Consider the following 23,535-nt stretch of genomic DNA (forward strand, 5'->3'; position numbering starts at 1 on the left):
TGGATTCTTCATTTTCTTAACATAGTACCTGCATTCTCAAATCATTCTGAAGAAACCAAAGCTCCTAATTTCTCTTTAGTGAAAACCTTCTCCAAAGTCACTCAGGATAGAAGGCCTACACCTCCTGCAAGATTGCTTTAAAGCTCTTCTTAGCCCAAAAAACTTCCAATGTCATGTTGAAGACTAAGTGGCACTCAATGGAAACCTCATAAAAACATGACATTTAAAAACATTAAAAATTTTTTAAATGTTTATTTATCTTTAAGAAAGAGACAGAGACAGAGCATGAGCGGGGGAGGGGCAGAGAGAGGAAAACACAGAATCTGAAGCAGGCTCCAGGCTCTGAGCTGTCAGCACAGAGCCCCACGATGGGCTTGAACTCACAAACTGCAAGATCATGACCTGAGCCCAAGTCAGATGCTCAACTGACTGAGCCACCCAGGTGACCCTATTAATGTTTTTTACTAATGTTTTTTATTTATTTTTGAGAGAGAGAGAGAGAAGGGGAGAGAGAGAGAGAGAGAGAGAGAGAGAGAGAGAGAGAGAGTCAGAGTGCAAGCAGGAGAGGAGCAGAGAGAGAGGAGACACAGGATCTGAAGCAGGCTCCAGGCTCTGAGCTGTCAGCACAAAGCCTGAAGCAGGCTTCAGATGCTTAACCGACTTAGCCACCCAGGTACCCCCTTTTTGCTTTTTTAAACTATTTTCCCTTTCTAGATTTATTTTACTTTTCTAGACATATTTTACTTTTCTTTACCTCCAGTCTTCACCTAAGTTTATTCTCGGCAGCTCAGGAATAAGTCTAAAGGAGTTACCAGTTTAGTTAACGTAAACTCATGAGAAAAGCGCGGAAGAACTTTCATGACCAAGCAGAAGAGACATAGGGTACGACTACAGTGAGTCTGGATCTAGCCATCTCAGCATCAGCCAAAATCACCCAGGGTTTCACAGCACTGGATGAGAGCAGACGGCTAGGAAGACAGATGGTCAGGGTCATCTTGGCATCATTTAAAAATTATCAACAAAATAAACAATAGAGCTGAGATGGCAAGAAGATCACCATAAATGCCAACAGGTTTCATCACTCTTGGCACAAACAAGCTCTTTCTAAGATACATCAACATAAAGGTTTTTCTTTCCAGCAGAGAGCTGAAGGGAATCCTTACCTCATATTTTCCTTTCTTCTCTAGAGGCTCTGATTCTTCAGGCTTCCCGTCTCTGTCCCCTCTGAGCTCTTCCAGAATGAGAACTGTCTCCCAGTTACTATAATGACGGGCTGGGAAAATGTCTGAATGCATGCTGTCACCAAAGTAAACGACCTGTAAGTCAGACAGCAAATTCCGTTTGAGGGATGAGAACTGTGCAAGAAAGTGTTCACTTCACGGAAGCAGAAAAAAATTCGTCAACAGGTATCAGAGTAAGACAAAAGTTACATAAACATCCTTGAGTAACGTCACAGGTGACTGTAAACTGGCCGCATTTGGTTTGCAGGACACCAGTCTGTTGTAAGAAGTTACACAATACATTTGCAGGTAGAAGAAAGGCAGAGGCTAACTGATTTTACTCAGTTTTCTGAAGAAATCAGAGTCCATATGTGTGCAGATGAACCTGCCCTCAGGATTGAAGAACTGATGACATATTACAGATGACCTGTTCTTGTTACAGTGGGTTAGATTAACAGGAGCACACATCACAGCCCTTGCCCAGGAGTTCCTGGTACCCACCCAAACCTGCCGAAACAGAATCTTGGACAGGGGGTTGGGGCAGGTGGACTCTGGGAAGCTCCCCAGTTATTCTGAGGCATTGCCCCACCGATCTAATCCACACCCCTCAATTTACAGATGAGAAATGAGAGTAAGGGAAAATGAACTAGAACCTTCAAGTCAGGATGCTCTGTCTACTAAACCCCTCAAGAATTCCCAGGGGCTTACGGCAAAGTGGGAGCCAATGGCGCAGGTCTCAGTTACACACTGATCTCTCCAATAAACATTTTTCAGAAGAAAGGGTTCTGCTGTAAAAAATGCACCAATGTCCAATATCAACAATGTGACCAGAGTATCAAAAGCAAGTGGGTCTTTAGGCTAGTCTGTGCTGTATTTCACTTGCTGCAAAATTTTTTTGAGAACTGTTATAGGGTATCATTCCTCAGGTACCCCATACACTTATCCAGTGTATTCCCTAGAACTGTGGCTCCTGCTTGGAATCTCTGCTCTTTTCCGTTAGAGATGAAAACCCAGTCTAGATCAACAAAGAAAGGGCTTGTTTAAGCAGAAGAAATAAGAGACTGACAGATAGGCAGAGGTAGATGATTTCCCCATAGATAACTAAGCTGAATGCATTTAGAATTATGTTTTAATTTATAATGGTTTATGTCTGTAAGTGGGCATCAAGAACTCCACCTCAATCAGAAAATACCTTGGGTTCACTTTTGCCGGTCATTTTCTTCAGAAGTTCATAAAGGTGGACAGCGTTCCCTTGGGAGTACCAGCCAGGTTTATCCAGAGATGGCAATGCCTCCTGCTCCTCATCATTCTCTGAAAATAGAGTTTGACAATCATATGCTTTTTTTTTTTAATAATCCTATACTTTTTAATCAAGTAAGAGCACCCATATGGGCAGACCACACCAAGCATGGCTGCAGGACATGTATAAGAAGGAACCATGAGGGAATGGGAGCTAGCATTCAGTGAGCACCTATGCATCACAAGCCCTCCATGGATGTCTTTATCTCTATGTATAGATATGTGATTTTTCATATACATATAATAATATGTTTTTACCATAACAGACTCTTAAAGACTGAGAATAAACTGAGGGTTGATGGGGCGCGTGGAGAGGGGAAAGTGGGTGATGGGCATTGAGGAGGGCACCTGTTGGGATGAGCACTGGGTATTGTATGGAAACCAAGTTGACAATAAATTTCATATTAAAAAATAATTTAAAAATATGTTTTTAAAATAATTTATTTTTTAGAGCAGTTTTGGGTTCACAGCAAAACTGAGAGGTACGGAGATTTCTGATACACCCCCCCCCCCCCGCCTCTGCACACGCATAGCCTCCCCCATTATTGGTGATGTGTCAAGGCAGGTTCATCAACTGAAACAAATGTACTACTCTCGTTGGGGGGGGAGGGGCGGCGGGGAGAATATTCATAATGGGAGAGGTATGTATTTTTATTCCTCATAACAACCCTCTTAACTGAGCAGAAATCTCAGAGAAGTTATTTTGTTCAAGGTCTCAAAGCTGATAACTGATTTATTATTAACCAAGCTCCACAGTTTACATTAGGACTTCAAATGGAGGCTAGAAGACAGACCCATAAACCATCTCTAAATTTGGATTCCTGGGCCTGGATATGGCTCATGGAATTGCCACAAACAAGAAACAACTGTAGCACAAGAGAAATTTTTATCTGTCATCTTCTGTAATAGCCATATGGATTGCTGTTTACCGTCTTCTTTTTTTTTAATTATTATTATTTTTGAGAGAGAGAGAGAGAGAGACAGACAGTGTGAGGTGGGGAGGGGCAGAGAGACAAGGAGACACAGAATCCAAAGAAGACTCCAGGCTCTGAGCTGTCAGCACAGAGCCGGATGCGGGACTCGAACCCACAAACCGTGAGATAATGACCTGAGCCAAAGTCGGACGCTTAACTGACTGAGCCACCAGGCGCCCCTACTTTCCTCCATTATATTAAGAACAGGTCAGCAATGAATTAAAAAAAGGTGGACTTTAGATTGCATTTTGAACCTCATTTTGTAAAGTATTGTTTATACAATCTCCCTCATATTGACTCAGGAAACAGTTCTATATTATTAAAAATGTAAACCAGTATTATTTTCATAAAATTCAATTATGTCATGGTTTCAATTTAAAACATTCTTAAGAACTGGGCAAAATGCATTAATTTAAGAAATCTTCCTATGAAAATATATATTCAGAACAATTTTTTGTACCTGAGTATCATAAGATGTCCAAATTATTCCTCAAATCTTTTAACTTAATGACTAATGGATTTTTTTTTTATTTCTCTTTAATGTTTATTTATTTCTGAGATAGAGACAGAGCACGAGTGGCGGAGGGGCAGAGAGAGATGGAGACACAGAATCTGAAGAAGGCTCCAGGCTCTGAGCTGTCAGCACATAGCCCGATGCGGGGCTCGAACTCACAAACCGTGAGATCATGACCTGAGCCGAAGTTGGTCACTCAACCGACTGAGCCACCCAGGCGCCCCAATGACTAATGGATGTTTAGGTGATAACCTTCAAGGAGAAAAACTCAGACCAAAGCTCAAAGTTGTTCCTATAACATGCAAACTCCCCCAAAACTGACTGAAGTTAGGAAGCAGATAAGGGTTGGATAGAGCTGGAAGAGCAATCAATTAAAGCAAATAGTAAATCAAACAACCTTTTTATTTTCTTATTGTTAAGAGCGTATGGACAAGAAAAGTAAAAACAAAGTAGTAAAATTTTATTTTTATTTAAAAATTTTTTTTTACATTTATTTACTTTTGATAGAGAGACAGAGCACAAGTGGAGGAGGGGCAGAGAGAGAAGGAGACACAGAATCCAAAGCAGGCTCCAGGCTCCGAACTGACAGCACAGAGCCCGACGCAGGGCTCAAACTCACAAACTACGAGATCATGACCTGAGCCGAAGTCGGACGCTTAACCGACTGAGCCACCCAGGCGCCCCGCAAAGTAGTAAAATTTTAGTCAGTAAAAGAGTCCCAAAATAAATATGGGGAAATGATACAGTCAAGGCTATGGCTAACAATCCTGAACAGAGATAAGTTCCATAACTTATCTTAGGTCAGAAAACCTTGCTATAGAGAGCAAGAGTTTTGTAAGAAGTTTTGTGTACCTGTGCCTGACCACTCACCTCAGCCCACAGCTGCCTGAATGTGGTTCATGTGGCAGCTCACACCTGTTCCCCCCAACTCCCAGTGTGCTTGGAGTTACTATCTTAACGTTTAAACAGTATGTATTTATGTGATTGATGTGATTTTTGTCAGTAATACACTTACATATATTAAAAGTCACATTTTTGAACTCTATCTGCTATGCACTCACCTCTTCTACAAACGGTAACATATATTCTTTTCCTCTCCCTTTTAAACACACATTTATTGAGGTATGAGTGATATACAATAAACTGCGCATATTGCAAACCCACATTTTGAAGAGTCGGCATGTGTACATACTTGTTATGAGCTGAACTGTGTTCCCCTCAAATTCATATGTTGAAGTCCTAACCACCAACATCTCAGAATGTGACCGTATTTGAAGACAAGGCCTTGGAAGTTAAAATTCAGTCATTAGGGTGAGTCTAATATAATACGGTTATTGTCCTCATTAGAGATTGAGACACAGAGAATTAGGAGATTACGACACAGAAGGAAGACTATATGTTACTGGAAAAAGATGCCCCTCCTAAGAAGAGAGGCCTCAGAAGAAACCAATCCTGCTGACACCTTGACCTCAGACTTCTAGCCCCCAGAACTGGGAGAAGATACACTTGTGTTGTTTAAGCCACTCAGTCAGCGGTATATTGTTATAGCAGCCTTGGCAATTAAGGCAATACCCACGAACCCTCCCATTTAAACAGAAGTATTAGCACATTCTTCTGCAATTTAATAAAAAAAAAAAACTCCTCTAGATAATACATTGTTATGTACCTAGTTTTTAAAATAGATGCATGTTCCATAATTTATTTAATAGTCATCTATTGGTAGCTATGTGAGATGTTGCCAATCTTTTGTTGTTATAAGGAAAAAGTTACAAACATGAGAGAACCCTCACAGCTTGGTGGGATCAAATAGACTCTGAGATGGAAAAAACTCATTTTCTTTTTTTTCTTTTGCTCTTTATTTCAACTATCTTTTACAGAACACTTCAGGTACGAGGTATATAGCAGTGAACTAGATGGCCCAAGTCCCTGTCCTCAGGATGCTAATATTCTGGTAGCAATCTCTGACTTGGTAGAGGTTTACTTAGCAATGATTTATAATTAAAAATATATCTCTAATTCTTTTGATTTCCTGAACTCCTTTCTATATAATGTGGACTTGACTGGACATTTAATATTTTCTCTTACATATCCCTTCTTCAATTTTCAGTTAGAAAATTTTTTTTCCCAATTGTGCATTTTTTTATACATACTTTCTCCATTTATTCTTTGGCATGGGCAATAAGGCATTTAAAAAGTAAGCTGTTTTTTTAGTGATATCCACATGCAGTGTGGGGCTTGAACTCATGACCCTCGGGATCAGAGTCAGGCTCTTCTTAGCCAAGTGCCCCAAATATGTTGTAATAATTTTTATATTGGCTTAATATTGAAAATGCTGTATTTTAAAATTTATTTTTTTAAGTAAGCTCTAGGCCCAATGTAGGGCTTGAACTCATGACCTCAAGATCAAGAGTCGCATGCTCTACCAACTGAGCCAGACAGGTGCCTCCCTTAAAAAGACACTTTTTAATGAAAATATCTGCTAAAATGCTTGTCTGTGTTGGGAGTCATAAAAGGAAAATTACATCTTAAGAGAAATAAATACCTTACCAGTGAGTAGGAGCAAATTTAATAGAATAGAAAGCAAAACCTTTATCTACTTTGGTTTGGGGTTATAATTCATAATTCTCTAATATTCATAATTCTTTAATAACGAATAGCAGTTATTTCTTTAAAAGTCTTTTCCTTTAGTTTATTCTTTAACTATCTAGCTCATTTCCATACCTAATATGATGGGAAGTTTGTTTCTTTTCAGAATAACAATCTTCAATTAATGGCTCTAAGAACTTCTCTCTTAGGGTTACTAAAATCTGTCATTGGTGATCTGACCAGTAGTATCTGCTTCACCAGAAAATTTGTTTAGAATGCAGAATCTAGGGGCACCTGGGTGGCTCAGTCAGTTGAACGTCCGACTTCGGCTCAGGTCATGATCTCAGTATGTGAGTTTGAGCCCCGCGTCGGGTTCTGTGCTGACAGCTCAGAGCCTGGAGCCTGTTTCAGATTCTGTGTCTCCCTCTTTCTCTCTCCTTCCCCGCTCACGCTCTCTCTCTCTCTCTTCTCAAAAATAAATAAACGTTAAAAAAAAATTTAGAATGCAGAATCTAAGGTTCTACACAGACTTACTGAATCAGAATCTCCATTCTAACAAGATCCCTAGGTGGTGTGAGTGTGCATTAAAATCTGGGAAACACTGATGTGGAGAGAACAGCAGGATTGAAAACCTGACAGAAGAACAGAAGGCATTCATTCTGGCAAGGCCAGACTAATGGGCATCTGGAGGGATCAGACAGAGTGCAGATGAAAAGGTAACTTAGCAACCAGGTTCAGAATCGCCTTAGATGCTTCATGGGGTGGGGAGCCAATGAGATTCTGTGTGTATGTGATTAACTATACTGTATGCCTCACAGTAATAAGTGACTCATATAACATATGTTTAAAGTTATTAAAATATATTTAAAATTTATACGTAAATGAAAATATGTGCCAAGTATTTGAGGGCAGCAGGCAAGAGATGGAAGAAAGGAGAGATATAAAGTAAGGGCAGGGGGATGAGGTAAGAGACTCACAGGGAAGAGAGTAATGAAGGCCTAATGGGAAGGAAACAGAGAGCAGAGAGGAGGTAGTTTAAACAGGACTTGATGTACAACATGCTGGATGTGAAAGGGTGAAGACACTGGAGGTTTATAGATGGGGGGCAATTCACTAGATAGTCAAGTAATGAAGATAAAGATTATAAAGGGGCCAGCGTGTACGGTTGCACTTTCTAGGAGGAAGGAGAATATCAAGTCTCGTTTCAGAATACTGAGCAGAGCTGTGAGCAGGAGGAAATGTGGTATGAGGCTCCAGGGAAGTCTCAGGGAAAGATTTCAGAGTGTACTGGTGACAGGTGAGGCCAAGAAACCAAAGATAGCAAGTTGGGAATCACGGTTTTCAAACTGAGGGCAGGAGGATGGGTAGCTGACAGCACAGGGGACACAGCAGTGAAAAAGATATCGTCACTCTCCTCAATTAAGTTACAATCTTGCAAGATGGACTCCTCTCCTCTACACCTCCCCACCCCCTCCCCAGGCTTTCCCACTGGCAAAAAGCCGAATCACAGCGATGGGGCAGGATGCTGCATATTTTGCCTAGAAGGAGGCACTCAGCCCCCGCCAACTCGGACGCAACTCTCCCCGTTTCTTGTCCCCATGACAATGGATGACGTCAGGCCTGTGCGACAGCTGCAAGGACACACTCACCCAGCGCCTTCCATCCCAGATACATCCTTTGCCTTATTTTATTTCTACTTTTAACCATTTGGAGCAGTGATTTGATTTACATGACACTGGACGTTACCAGAACACGCTGACATGACTTGCATGATATGATAACATTAACAGCGATATGGAGGATGGGTGGTTTGAGGGTTACAAGGCTGATGGGGGCGGGACATCAGTTATTAAGTAGCGTCATACCCAGTAGTGATGTGAATGTATCAGTTCATACAAGGGATGATAAGGGCAGTGGCAGGAATATGGTAGGTGACCAATCTGAGAAAACTGAAGGCAGGTGTGATGTGAAGGGGAGAGAGTAACAGAAGATGACTGATCTTCCTGGCTTGGGTAAGATCTGTTGGAAAAGTTATAATGGAATTACAGAATATGGGAAGAGGAGCATCCCAAGATGGGAGGGGAGGTTAATGAGTTATAAGCACATCCCAAGTTTCCTGCAATGCTGGGGCTGTAGGGTGTGGAGAATTTAGAAGGCAGATAGAAATATGCCTCTGTAAGTCGGGGGAAAAGTGAGGTCCAGAGATAAGGAATTGGGAGTCACTCATATATAAGTACTAGCTGAAACCGTCAGAGCGGTAGCTGAAGACAGCAGGAGAAGAAAGGAAGGCTAAGATAGAATGCTGCCAAACATTAACCTTTAAAGAGAAATGTGATACCATGGATATTAGTTCCAAACTGACTAAAAACTCATGTAGACACTTTGTAATATGAAATGTAGAATGCTTTGACATTAACATTAAGAAAAACTCCGTTTGAGAAATAGGTGTGAAGCTTGGAAAATATGCCATTTAACCAAAAAGTTCACTGAACTGCATATATAGGACTGAATCAGACTTTTCTCTGGTTACTCTTCAAAGGAATAAATTTATTTGTCTTAAACATATAGAAGACTTTTTTTGTTTAATGGAAATCAGTGAATTCAACAACGATGGTCAACAAATTTTTCCTTTAGTATTGTTAGCAATCTTTAGAAGATTACATACTGATTTAGAGGCTACATTTGTGTTGCTGCTTACTCATAGCTATTGTTAACTACATAGTTTCATTTGTTTAAAAAAATTTCTTTTAATGCTTATTTACTTGTGAGAGAGAGAGACAGAGTGTGAGCGGGGGAGCGGCAGAGAGAGAGGGAGACACAGAATCTGAAGGAGGCTCCAGGCTTTGAGCTGTCAGCACAGAGCATGATGCAGGGCTTGAACTCACGAATGGTGAGATCATGACCTGAGCCGAAGTCAGATCCTTAACCGACTAGCCACCCAGGTGTCTCCATAGTTTCATTTGTAAGAAAATAATTTTAATAACTTACTTTGTATTGACTTTGAGCACAATGAATATCTTACTGCAATAAAATATTTTGTTAAGAGAGAGAGAGAAAGATGAGGGGAAACCAGCAGTGGAAACAAAGTAGTTACAGGTAGGCAAAGACTCAGAATCAGCAGCAAAACAAACACTACAATACAACATCATGAATTAGAGAACCTTTTTTAAAAAATTTATTTATTTTGAGGAAGAGAGAGAGAGAGAGAGAGAGAGAGAGAGAGTGTGTGTGTGTGTGTGTGTGTGTGTGTGCGCGAGCAGGAGGGGCAGAGAGAGGGAGAGAGACAGAATCCCAAGCAGGCTCTACACTGTCAGCATGGAGCTCTATGCCAGGCTCAAACTCATGAACCCTGAGATCATGACCTGAACTGAAGTCAAGAGTCAGACACTTAACTGACTGAGCCATCCAGGCACCCCAAGGGCATATTTTGTTCTTGTAAACTGAAAATATGAGAATATGCATATATGTCCATGAGAATGGTCTAGTACAGTTGTTTTCAATGATGGCAATTTTGGAGGTCAGGGCAAATTTGACAATGTCTGGAGACATTTCTGGTTGTCACAAATTGGGAGGTAAGATGATTAGAGGCTAAGGATGCTGCTAAGCAGCCTACAACATATAGGACAGCACTCCCACTCCCACTAACAAAGAAATATCTGGCCCTAAATCTCAGGAGTGCAACAGTTAAGAAACCCTGGTCTAGCAGAAAGTGAGAAAGTGATGGTGGTTTTTATATACTGGTTTAATGTCTCATATAAATCCTTGCTGTCAAGAAATAACATCAGGGATTCAAATAATACTCTTTCTGTTAAACAAACAAACAAAAATTAAATGTTTCCCCCCTCTTCATAAATTTATATTTAAACACATAACTAAGTACTCAACAATGTTTATTTTTATCTGCAGGATTTTTGCATTTTCTTCCAAGAAAATCTATACCGGTTCTATACCTATTACAGTACGTATGTTGTTCTACAGAGATTTTTATTAAATTTTCACACACACCAGTAACAGAAAACAATGCACATTAAAAATACACCAAATTTTTTAATACACTGGGGACCACAAATGTATTAACTTATGCTAACAAGTTACTGCATTTTTGCACTATGTCTAATTGAAAAGTATCGAGAGACAGAAGGATGAACTGTTTAAAAACTATTATGTAGAAGAACCTATCTGCAGTCTGGTTTCTATCTCTGTCATTCTCTCTGTATCTCACATATAAGCCCATGGCTTTAAAATATCCTTCTATGAGTTAATGACTCTCCCAAATTTATACCCTGACCCTAAAGCTGTTCCCCTTGGACTCCACACTCATCCATACAATTTCCTAATTGTTAGTCCCCGCTGAAGAATTTGTAGGCATGTCAAAACATGATATCTTAATCACCACACCACCCCATACAAACTTTTCTTCTGTAACCTTCCTCACGGCTACATGAGGATTCACTCCTTTGCTCAATTCAAAAAAAAAAAAGAAAAATCAACAAGTCATTTTTGATTATCTTTTCATCTGCTGCTTCTGAAAGCATCACCGAGTCCCACTGTCCATCTCCACAATGCATCTTAAATATGTCTCCTCTCCATCTCCAGTACTACCTCCTCAGACCAAACTACCACGGTGTCTTACTTGGGACACACTTAGTGCCTGGTTTCTTCTTCCCTCTCTCCCCCCTCCCTCCCTCCCCCTCTCCCTCCCTTCCTTCCTTCTTCCCTCCCTTCCTACCTTCCTTCCTTCCCTCCCTCATTTCCTTCCTCCTTTCTTCCTTTCCTTTTCTCTTCTTTCTTTCTTTCTTTCTTTCTTTCTTTCTTTCTTTCTTTCTTTCTTTTTCTTTCTTTCTCTCTCTCTCTCTCTCTCTCTCTCTTTCTTTCTTTCTTTCTTTCTCTATTTTTGAGAGTGAGAGAGAGAGACAAAGTGCAAACAGGGGAGGGGCAGAGAGAGTGGGAGACACAGAATCTGAAGCAGGCTCCAGGCTCTGAGCTGTCAGCACAGAGCCCAATGAGGGGCTTGAACTCAAACTGGGAGATTGTGATCTGAGCCTAAGTCAGGCACTTAACCGACTGAGCCACCTAGGCACCCCCATGGTTTTCCTCTTTCTATTCTTCCCACATTCAATCCATTCACCATCCTCAGCCAAAGAGCTCTCCAGATTACCCATACACCTCAACTGAATGCTTCACATAGCTTGTGGAATAAAATTCAAACCCATTGTCACAGTGTATGAGGCTGCGTGCTTCCCTAACTTCCCCGCCTCTCTCTTCCCATGAGTCGCTGGCCTCTTCTCCATCACTGGAACTGCCACCCCTCCTCTGCTCTTCTCATTACCTGTCCCTCAGGTCCTGCCTGATAAGTCACCTTTTCTGACTTTTTTGGACAGACCTTCCCTGGTCAGCCCCTCTAAAGTGCCTTCCTGGTTTACTCAGCAGGCAGGCATTTCCTATTGGTTTTTTTTTTTTTTTCAGGCATATTCATCATAACAGGTAACATGGCCTATGATCATCCCATGCATTTATTCACCTGCTAAGTAGCAGTGTTTGTTTATGCATTTCTGTGAGGGAGGAAGAAGACTTGGTATCACTTATATACCCCTGGTTGTATTTAACACAGAACTTTGCACCTGATTGTCAGCCAACAGGTACTTACGAAGTACCTGAATGAACAAATCTTAAATAAGGAAGAAACAAAATGTTAACTCACCGAGCGTCCAGAAAGGTCTTTGACTTGGTAAATGGGAGAAGAAACCAGGCTTCAATGCATTTGTAATCACAATGGCAAAAAGATCTGTAAAATCATTCCTAAAAAGCAACAATATTTTTCATAATTTTAAGAAATTAGAAAAAGCCCATATAAAATAGAACTTCATCTTTACCTATCAGACCACAGAATCATTTCTTACCTTTTGATTAACTTCTGTATGCTTTCTATATATTTTATATACAGAAATAGGAAGTGGTTGAGCAAAACTTTTCCTGACGACACCTTGAAGTATAAACGTAAGGGGAAAAATGTGTATTAACTCGTTAACTCTGGGTGCGAAGCTGGCTTTCTCATGATGGTAATAGTTACAGTGAGTGAATTCAATGGCTTCTAACAACAAAAATATTCATGAGCTGTATCTTCAAATGTGGGCCCTGAACTTTGTCTCGATTTATTAGCAGGAAAAGGTATTGATAGTTTTGTGTGTTACACGGGTCCTACAGAAAGCTAGCATGATCAAGTCAGGTGATATCTTTTAGAGTGTTCACATATGAAGAAGGCATCTTCTTTTGAAAATCAGTGTGCTCGTATAATGTGGTAATTTTTAGATAACAACAATAATTGTTTTTTGGCCTGTATTTAATACTACATTAAGGATCATTTGGGATGGCAAAGGGTAGATGGGATTCATTATAGCAATGGGGAAGACAGTAACTACAAATCTAAACTATGCTAATGAGACTGTAAGATAGGAAGAAAAACTATGGTTATCTATGCTAATGACAAAGAAGGTAAGAGTGCTTATTCTGAAGCATGGTCCCACTATCAGGACAGCAAATAGTCTCACAGTCTAAGAGGCACTGGGCAAGGCATCCAGGATTTCCACCTTAATTCACTTCAAGGACCCCAGGTTTATGTATTATTAAAAAGCAGAAAATCTACTGGCAGATCTAAGGATATCACAGACCCATCTAGGCTCACATGTGCTGAAGAACATGGACACCAGGAGGCTAAACAAGTCAGCCGGAGGTCAGTTTTGAGGGTTAAACTTGCTTCATACTCCCAGAAATTCAGTATTTGCTGAAATCCTAGGAAACGTTAGGGAGATCTAGTAGCCCATTTTAGAATCTGGCTGTGAGCATGGATATTCCCGGGTATTGCTCACAAGAATGACAGAAGTATTAAGACTTCCTGAAACTTATCAACTACTCTCATACTTCACCTGTGTTACGCTTATTTAAACTCCCCTCTCACACCTATGAGGTATTATTGTCCCATTTTTAAGATGACGAAATCGAGGATGAGAGAGGTGCAAGAACATACCTCAGGTCTCAGAGCAAGTTGCAAGGTAGGCTTTGAACCCACGTGTGTCTTAAGTCTGTGCATTTGTCCTGCCTCGATTTTCAAGGATGTCAGGCCCATCGCTGGCTGTGCAAAATGGTGAAGTACATGGCTCCCCACTCAAATGGCTAGAGGCCCTGTACTCCAGGTATGTATGTATCTGGGAGTGAAATCTACAACTCCATGTGCCTCAACAGTCATCCAAAGCTGAGAAACCAAATTCATGGAGCACTGCTTGAAGGACATGTCGTTTATCAACCTTTCAGAACATCTAAAGCCCAGACCACCGGTGGGCTTTTAGCATCCTGGCCCCCGTAACACTGCTTTGCTAAACTGTACCTGGGTGGTATTGCTGTCGACAGATGTTGAGGGATGTTACAAGAAACAACTACATGTCTCTCAGCATTGTCTAATATAAGGATACGGTCACGGTCAAGTACTTTTAAAACAGCACTAGCCTAATTTGTTATCCAGTATTGTAGAAGACCATGAAAATGGAATGACTCATTACTTACCCAAGAATATATTCACAGAGAAGTCGACAGTAATCACTGTGAGAACTTGTAATTAACAACAGAATTTTCCCAGCATTCTTTAGCTGTCGAAGCCACTTTTTCACAGATTCAGGACAAGTGTGTAAATATCTGCCTGGATCTCTCTTTATTTCTGGAAAATATATTCCACAGTTTTCTGAAAAATAAAAATGTCAAAGAGATTTTTCTTTAAAAAAATTGTTTGAGAGGAGGGGCCAACGTGGCGGAGAAGTAGGGGGATCTGAAGTTCCCTTGTCTCTCCAACAAAGCAGTGTTGAAGCCAAAGGACTTTGAACTCCAAAAGTCCAGGAGACAGAGACAGATTCACTTCTAAAAAAAACTGTTTGACTCTGTATATTCTTCAAACAAGTTCATCTCTCTCAAAGCTATAGATAAAAAGAGAAAAACTTGGTTCAAACATAGCAATGATGCCATTGCTAACTGCTTCTTAAGAATACTTCCTGTTCTGGGGAGTCTGGGTGGCTCAGTCGGTTAAGCATCCGACTTCAGCTCAGGTCATGATCTTGCGGTTTGTGAGTTTGAGCCCTGCATCCGGCTCTGTGCTGACAGCTGGGAGCCTGGAACCTGCTTTGGTTTCTGTGTCTCCCTCTCTCTCTACCCCTCTCCTGCTCATGCTCGATCTCTCTCTCAAAAATAAACATTACAAAAAAAAGAGAATATTTCCTATTCTTTACTTAAGGACATGACGAATGAAAATGTCAACTGAGAATGTTGGATATTTGATAAGGACTGATAAACTATTGAAATAGATAACAGAGGTGCCTGGGTGGCTCAATGGGTTAAGTGACTGACTGTTGATTTCACCTCAGGTCTTGACCTCATAGTTCTCAAGATTGAGCCCCGAGTCAGGCTCTGAGCTGACAGCATGGAACTTGCTTGGGATCCTCTCTTTCCCTCCCTCTCTCTGCCCCTCCCCCACTTGTGCACTCTCTCTCAAAATAAATAAAAACTTAAAAAAATAGATAACATAAAAAAGAATATAATCAGCAGGGTTTTTTAATTTCTTGAAAAAATGTTTATTTTCGAGAGAGAAAGAGAAAACATTCTCATGTGGGTGCAAGTGAGCAAATGGGGGAGGAGCAGAGAGAGAGGGGAACAGAGGATCTGAAACAGACTCTGCACTGACAGCAGACAGCCCGATGTGGGGCTTGAACTCACGAATCATGAGAACATGACCTGAGCCGAAGTAGGACATTTAACCCACTGAGCCACCCAGGCGCGCCTAATCGGCAGTTTTGAGTCCGGAAAAAACCTTACTGCATTTGGAATGTCAATTAATAAATATTCTTTCAATCATTCAACAGATATTTGCTGAATACAAACGACAAATAAGTATTCAGATAATGCCCCAGAAAGGCATCTTTGGCATGAAGCCAGTGAGAGGGGAGCTGGGTTCTTCAGAGTCACAATTGTGTTGCAGATGGAATTCAGACTAGAAAGCCAGTCTAGTACAGCCTGTGAGAGGTGCTGAGATGTCAAATGGAAAAACCAGCTAGAAAAGGTCAGAAGGCACTGCAACTGACAGCAAAAGGACTTTAATCACTGAGCAGGGCCAGCAGGCGCTGACCCTTTGAGTCTTTAGAGAGTCCAAGGGGTCAGTCTGAGCTCTGGGACAGATGGTGCCAGTATCTCCAGAAGTTCTGGTCAGACCCACCCTCAATGCTTGTCAGGGTGCCTTGAGAGTGGTGCATACTTAGCAGACACTTGTAGGTTTGCCTGAAATGCTACTAGATTCATAAAGTACTTCAGAGACATTGTTCTATGAGGGGTAGCATTAATAAGCAGAAAAAGAGAACCCAACTTCTTTAACTACTAAGAAAAGGACACAAGCATAAACAAAACCACAGGAGAAAGAGCTTGTAATGAATGATAAACTCTGCCACAGATGTGGGCTATACCTTTAATTCTGTACAGTCTCACGCACTTAAAATAACAGATAATCAAAGTTATTATTTCAAGAATAGCAGGAGGAAGAAGAGTCTCTAAGCAAAAAGCCAAAATGAAACAAAGACCAGAAATGGTAGCAAACACTGTTGTCTGCCTGCCCAAATCCCACCGCTTCTCCTTGGCTGGAGACACTGCTTTTCTATGAGGCTGCACCCTCTTCTGAGGGGCTGGGTGCTCAGGGAGGTCATGGGTCTCTACCAGTTGAACCTGTCTTGGTGATTCCTTCTGCCTGCAGTGCAGTGAATTGTTTAGGAAGTGCTGGAGACCCGTGCCTGGCCACTGGGACCTGAGAACTCTGAGACTCTCTGGAATCGTGAATATACCACCGAGAAGACATCTACATACGAGTATACGTCCCCTCTTCTACTCTGTGCTTTGCTAGGCTTGCACATTCCACCTAGAAGGGCAGCAGCTCTCAACACAAAGCTCACGTCTGACATAACCAGGATGGTCAAGTGGAAATCTGAAAGGAACCTGGGTTCCTGATGACATCATCAGGTCTCTGATTAAGACACTGAATGAACTAACCATTGCTGAAGGTACCAGCCAAACTGGGGACTTCCGGTCACATGACTCAATTTAACAGCTTAAATATCAAGTATATCTCTTATTTGTAGCCTACAGTCCCTCTACTCAGAAAATGATATACTGCAAGAATTAATCACAACCAGACCAAAAAATAACAACCCCCACCCCCTCCCATGTTACAATATGAGAATAATATACAGACATAAAGAGACCCAGAACAAAAACAAAGTTCACACTCTTCTTGTGTTTTGCCGTACAGGAACACTATGTAAATCTCTCTGATCTCTTAATATTGTACAAACTATGTAATGACCCTTAAATAAAAGTCTACAGAGAAGAGAAGGTAGTAGTAAGAAAGGGCTAATTTAAGGCAGAGAAAATTAATAAAATGAAATAGCTAAGAATTTGTTTGGTGAAGGATTATCGAAGTAAAGGGCAGAGGCAGTGTCTCTCTCAGAATTTCCCAGAAAAACAAAGCTTCTATAGCAATAGAACTACTACGGGATGGAAAACAAAAGGTATGTGTATATAATGCTGAAAACATTTACATACTTAAGCATCTATATTCAGAAACGACAGCTGAGGGGCTCCTGGGTGGCTCAGTCGGTTAAGTGGCAGACTTCAGCTCAGTTCATGATATCCTAGTTTGTGGGTTTGAGCCCCGCATCAGGCTCTGAGCTGACAGCTCCAAGCCTGGAGCTTCGGATTCTGTGTCCCCCTCTCTCTCTGCCCCTCCTCTGTTCACTCTCTCTCTCTCAAAAATAAATAAACATTAAGAAAAAAGAAAGAAACGACAGCTAAGAAAAAAGGCTATTTTTTCCTTAGCTATATGTGCTCAGTGCCATCTAGTGATCAAAATATGAATTACTGCTACAAAACTATTCCATTTCCAAATGAATAACAAAATAAAGCACGTACATTTAAATACCGTATTTGAAAATTCTTGCCTAAATTAGTTTTATTAGTTTTCTTTAGAGTTAATCCAAAAGAGTCCAAACATAATACTTTAGTTGGAGAAAATGACACTCTGTGGCAATAATATGGGTGTCCTCATTTTGTTCACAAGACAGATTAAGGTGAACTAAAAAAGGTAAGTCCTGTACAAACAGTTGCCCAATAGTAGACTATGGGTCGCTATTATTATAAACAATCACTGGCTGCTGTTGGGGAATATATAGTTATTCCCGTAACCTCAAATCGTTAAAGGAACAGGAGATATAACTACACAATACACATCCATCTTCTTTAAATTTTATTTTTATTGCAATCTGGCTGACATATAAGCATTGTGTAAGTTTAAGATGTACAATGTGTTGATCTTCTGTATTTCTATATTGCAGCAATATGATTACTACCTTAGCGTTTGCTAGTACCTCTATCATGTCACATAACTATCTTTTCTTTTTTGTGGTTGGAACAATTAAGATCCAGTCTCTTAGCAATTTTGGAGTTTCTAATATAGTACTGTTGTCTATAATACACACTCATATTTGAACTAAATCAAGGTATTAAACCAAAGGAAGTTAGGTTGAACACACTGCATTGGATAATAATGGTCTATTAAATTATCTCCTTGAAGTGACTGTAACCTCCTAACGGTAGGGAGCCTGACTTTCTGCTACATGGACCAGTCATTCAATGAATGAATACTTAAATTAGTGCAGGGGCAGACCCAGGGATATTTATGTTTATTTAAAGTCAAAGTAATAATATGATTTGTAGCATATAATCTAACTGTGAATGACAAAAAATTGTCTTATTCATGTCCTGCCAACTCATTGTATCTAAATTACCTTCCATTTTTTTACCCCTACTGAAAAAATCATGTTTAAATATAATTTTATCTTGATAAATTAACACTGACTGCACAAGATGGGGAATTTACACCTAAGGTAGAAGGAAAGGAATGGTCTTGTTTGTTCTCAACACACAAAGTCGCCTGTGTTTTTACTTAACTTTAAAGCAATTCTATTTCGCTGCCCCTTTATATAACTCATTTTCCTAGTCTTTGCATCCCTCTCACATCCTTAGATGCTGGTATTTTCTGTATACAGATGGGATTAAAAGTACATTTTTAAAAAGCTAGTTCTAAAGAATAAAAGTTTACTAGCCCTCTTATATTAAGAATATTGGTTAATAAAGAGTCATGAAAATAATAGCAAAGTGTTGCAACAATCTGATATGCACATAAAATGTCCTGCTTGTATCAAACATGACTGAGGATTTGGGGATCTCTTGTGGTTAAAGAAAAAAAAAAGCACAACTGGAACATTAAAAACACTTTTTTTGGTTTAACAGACAATTGTGCCACATCACTATTTCTATTATCATGGAATAAGTAAGCATTTTTCTTGTTAACTGTGTCACTACTGTTTGTGTGATTTGTGGCTGGAGTTTTCAAAGCTCTTGGCCAAGGGGATTAGAGATGCTGGGATCCCAACACCTCCACCATCAGCCTCCACTTAAGGTCTGTTGCTCCCACTGCAGAACATGATACAGGAGAGATTAAAATGTTTACAACCTTTACAAGTTATAGAACAGCATGTTAGTGAACAGCTGAAATGTTTAGCTCTAACCTGTTCAAATGAACCTGCTGCAAGAGATGATATAATTAATTTTCTGAAATTAATTACATTTCAGAAATGTACACTACATAAATTTGGGGCCAAGAGATGCTGAAATATTTTTTGAAGGATAACAGAGATAAGCAATCTCAGACCTTGTCTGATAAAGAGAAAGCTTTTATTTATAGAGGGCAAACGATGAAACAAATTTAGTATTAGGACAGACCTCCTGTTTAGGGTCCCTTTATGGTTTTTTTCTATCTAATATATTTGTAAATAAAGAAATCTAGAATATCTAGGTTGAGTGAAGTGAAAATCTACATGCTAAATATAATGGTTGGTAAAGGACAACAAATAAGAATTGGAAAATGAAGTATATAATGAATGAAAAATCATTTATAAAATTTATACTTAAACAGTATTTGACTTCTATCTCTGTATCGTGACCTACTTGGAAGATTCTGATTTAATTGGTCAGGGCCGGGGTGATGACACTGGTATATATATTTTTAAGTTTATTTAGGTATTTTGAGAGAGAGAGAGAGAGAGTGCAAGTGGGGTAGGGGCAGAGAGAGATGGAGAAAGAGAATCCTCAGCAGGCTCTGTGCTGTCAGCTCAGAGCTTGATGTGGGGCTCAATTTCCTGAATTGTGAGATCATGACCTGAGCTGAAATCAAGAGTCAGAAGCTTAACTGACTGAGCCACCCAGGTGCTCTGACACTGATATTTGTTTTAAAAGCTCCCCAAGTAACTTTAATGTGCAGCTAGGATTAAGGATTATTACTCTAAGATCTAAGAACTAGGACTCTTGCTATTATTCTCTCTATATCCTGCCTTCCTCATTGTATATCATAGGCTCTCAGAGGACAGAGCTTCTTAATTTTACAGTATCTTTATAAGTTAACATACAGCCTTATACCTAATAGGCAATCAATACATATTAATTGCTGTTGATGTGTGATGTCACACATAGGCACACTGAATGAAGGACCTTGTCTGATAACGAGAAAGCTTATGCTGGAGACCAGTGTGAAGAGAAGGGAAAGGATATGAGGGTTGAAAATTTATAAATTTAAAAAAAATGTTTATTTTTGAGAAAGAGAGAAAGAGAGAGAAAGAGAGAGAGAGAGAGAGAGAGAGAGAGAGAGAGAGCAGAGGAGGGGCAGAGAGGGAAGGAGACACAGAATCGGAAGCAGGCTCCAGGTTCCCAGCTGTCAGCACAGAGCCGGACATGGGGCTCCAACCCACAAACTGTGAGATCATGACTTGAGCCAAAGTTGGATGTTTAACCAACTAAGCCACCCCAGTGCCCCACAGGGGGTTGAACACTTAAATGCAAGAACACAGACAACGCTAAGGGAGACTGGCTTGATATGTTTGACCCAATAGAGGGGGTAGTAAATTATGCTGCTTGAATCTGTGATTCCCAAACCTGGGATCACAATGATCTGTGTAGCACTTGCAACAAATATCCATTCCTGTGCCCCACTCCACAGATGTCTGATGGGGCTCCACAGATTCACAGCTGGCTGATTAGACATTTGCAAGCCTGTAGATGGACCATTTTAATCTTAGTCTACACCAGTATCTACACCTCCATGGTGATGTCACAGCCAGATAACTTTAGTCAAAATGAATACCCACTGCCACAGCGTCTCCTCCTCTAATATTTATCTCTGCTTTATGTAGACAATCTTTTAAAAATTGACCTCGAAGAATCTTTCAATTCTTTGAGAATTTCTGTAGATAAGTGGTTCTCAAACTTTACCATGATCAGAATCACCCAGAGAGCTTGTTAAAACACTCTTACTAGAGTTTCTGATTCAGTGTGTTTGGGTGGGGCTTGAAAATGTACATTTCTATCAATTTCCCAGGTCAGCTGATAGTGGGACCACACTTTTGAATATCACTGCTGTATTAAACCTTTATAAAACCAGATAGTTTTTTTTTTAATCCTTTTTCTCCTAGAAGAAAATCCTCACTATTTGGGCTAAAAGTGCAAAATCAGAGTAAGCATGTTTAATATTACCTGATGAAAATTCTCAAACTTGTGTCTTACGTTAAAATGAATCTAAACAAACAAGGTTTTAAGTTTGTAAAAATGATTTTTATTTCTTATGATGGAAAGGTATATTCAAGGGTAAATATCTGATGGGATTTTTTTGACAGTATTAATTTTACATTCTTTTTCATTTATCTATCATGAGAGTAGTAATTTTGTAAGTAAAGCAGAAAAGCCTGTGCTTTGGAGTTAGATTGGCCTAAGTTTGAATTCCAGGTTTGCCATCTGCTATACTGGTTGTATGATTTTTGAGGAAGTCTAGAAGCACAGTTAATTTTTACGAAAGCTCATTATAATTGGAGGGGTAGTTGCATGTTCTTCTGTGTGTTCACTTTATTATATATATCACATCACAGGAAAACACGTGTAGTGGACTGAATACCCAAGGGGGCTACAATAGTCTCTCCCACCTCATGTGTGTCTAGAATTGGGGTTGAACTGTTCCATTCCTTTGAATGCCGACAGGCCCTTGTATTACTTTGACCAATAGAATGGGGGCCAAGTAACACTGTGTTAGTTTCAGGAGTAGCCCTTAACTGGCCTGGGAACTTCAACTTTCTGTCTCTTGGAAGCCAGGGTCAGGTAAAAAGTGCAACCAAGCTCAGACCACCATGCTGTGAGGAGCAAGTCTGAAGAAGAGCTTAAGTGCACATGCTCTAACTGCCAGAACAATGAGTGAGCCCCCTCAGACATCCAGCCCAGCCAGGCCTTCTGATGACTGCAACCACATGGGAGACCCCAAGGGCAAAGCACCCAACTCAGACCAGAATATCAGTGACAATAACAAAGTGTGGCTTTAAGCTACTAAGTTTTGTGGTGGTTTCTTATGGAACAATAGAAATCCAGAACAAGATACTTTGGAATAGTGTCATAATTCTAATTATTATCTCCATGCAATTCAAGATATATTAAGAAAACATTTGTTAATGCTTCTAGAAACATTTGAAATACAAGCAAACAGGCTCTAAATTGTTTTTGTTCACCTCCAAAGAATAACTCAAAGGTTCCTATTGTATACATATTTACAGAACATAAATACATGCATGGCTTATGTTAACAAAAATCTTTTGAACAGTTTAAATAAAACTAGAACTAGCAAGTATTTAAGGCACATTCACATAGTACTTCTGACTTCTCACATACTTCAAATGTGAGCTACTTAGGAAACTGAGACAATAATCACCAGTTGCTGAAGTACATAGTGATTACAACAGGAAAAAAAAATAAATCTTTTGGGATGTTTATCCCCTATTAACCTCAAATCAAAAAGCATTTGAGGTTTCTTCAAAAAATAGGTTGGTCTTCAAACAAACATGCATTGTAAAGATTATATTTTATCACAAGGGTGCACTGTTTCCTTAATTACTTTAGCTGACACACCCTCAACATCTTCAGAAATATCTTTTCTTACTAATAAAGCCAAAAGTATGCAGAACTATGACTAACGAGGAGGAAATCAACTTCAGAACGCGCATAAAGATTACAGTCACTAAAGATGACTTATCCAATATCTGGTCTCACAGTGTATTACACAAACAGTAAAGCCCTAAGAGCTAGTAAGTCTGTGCCACTTCTGTACCTAGGACACATGGAACTTTGGGAAACAGTTCTTTTAATGAGGCATTAATCTGTTTTTCACCACACGTTTCCACCCAAATCTGTACTGCATCAGGTGTATCCTCTATATATTTTTGCAAAATGCCACCTGGCCAGTTACTCCAAGTTGATTAAAAAAGAAAAAGAGAAAAGAAAAGGGCAACAATAATAATTTTTTAAATTAGATTTTAATTCACATATTTTGGCAGAGGTTTTACTTTTATAATAGAAAACTAGAAATTGTAGACTTGATAAAATAGAAAAGTGTTAATATCTACTTAATATAGCAAACACAACTACATAGGATCTACGTGTAATGCTCTACAATACTGCTGGAGGAGTAATAATGCCCTCGACCAGAATTCTTAACCCATGGTACGCACATGGCCTCCAGCGGGCAAATAAAATCCAAACACTGTTTGCAATGCTGTGCCTGTGACTATATTTGTGTGCATCTGGGGGAGCAGAGCAGGTGCTCTAGTCTACATCAGATTCCTGGGGCCAGGATCATGTGATTCCCGAGAGGTTAAGAATCACAGATTTAGATTTCTAAGACAAGAACAGCCCAATGAAAAAAGCATTCCAATATGCCCTGTTTGTTACTGTCAAGAGAAATGTTATACATATGTCTTAGAAAAAACGAGATTCT

The 23,535-nt window shown here is 39.9% G+C and overlaps 1 protein-coding gene across 3 annotated transcripts in view; it reads right to left on the reverse strand.

Annotated features, from left to right (window-relative positions):
• NT5DC1 (5'-nucleotidase domain containing 1) overlaps positions 1-23,535 on the reverse strand; it is a 139,077-nt gene that overhangs the window by 13,599 nt on the left and 101,943 nt on the right. For all 3 annotated transcript variants that reach the window (XM_053222355.1, XM_027057059.2, XM_027057058.2), the window contains exons 7-10: positions 14,151-14,325; positions 12,295-12,392; positions 2,413-2,531; positions 1,164-1,316 (exon numbers count right to left, since the gene is read on the reverse strand). In XM_053222355.1, coding sequence (XP_053078330.1) covers positions 1,164-1,316; positions 2,413-2,531; positions 12,295-12,392; positions 14,151-14,325 — 545 coding nt within the window. The remainder of the gene's footprint in view (positions 1-1,163; positions 1,317-2,412; positions 2,532-12,294; positions 12,393-14,150; positions 14,326-23,535) is intronic.

Source organism: Acinonyx jubatus, chromosome B2 (assembly GCF_027475565.1).
Source record: "Acinonyx jubatus isolate Ajub_Pintada_27869175 chromosome B2, VMU_Ajub_asm_v1.0, whole genome shotgun sequence".
NCBI classification, from domain to species: Eukaryota; Metazoa; Chordata; class Mammalia; order Carnivora; family Felidae; genus Acinonyx; species Acinonyx jubatus.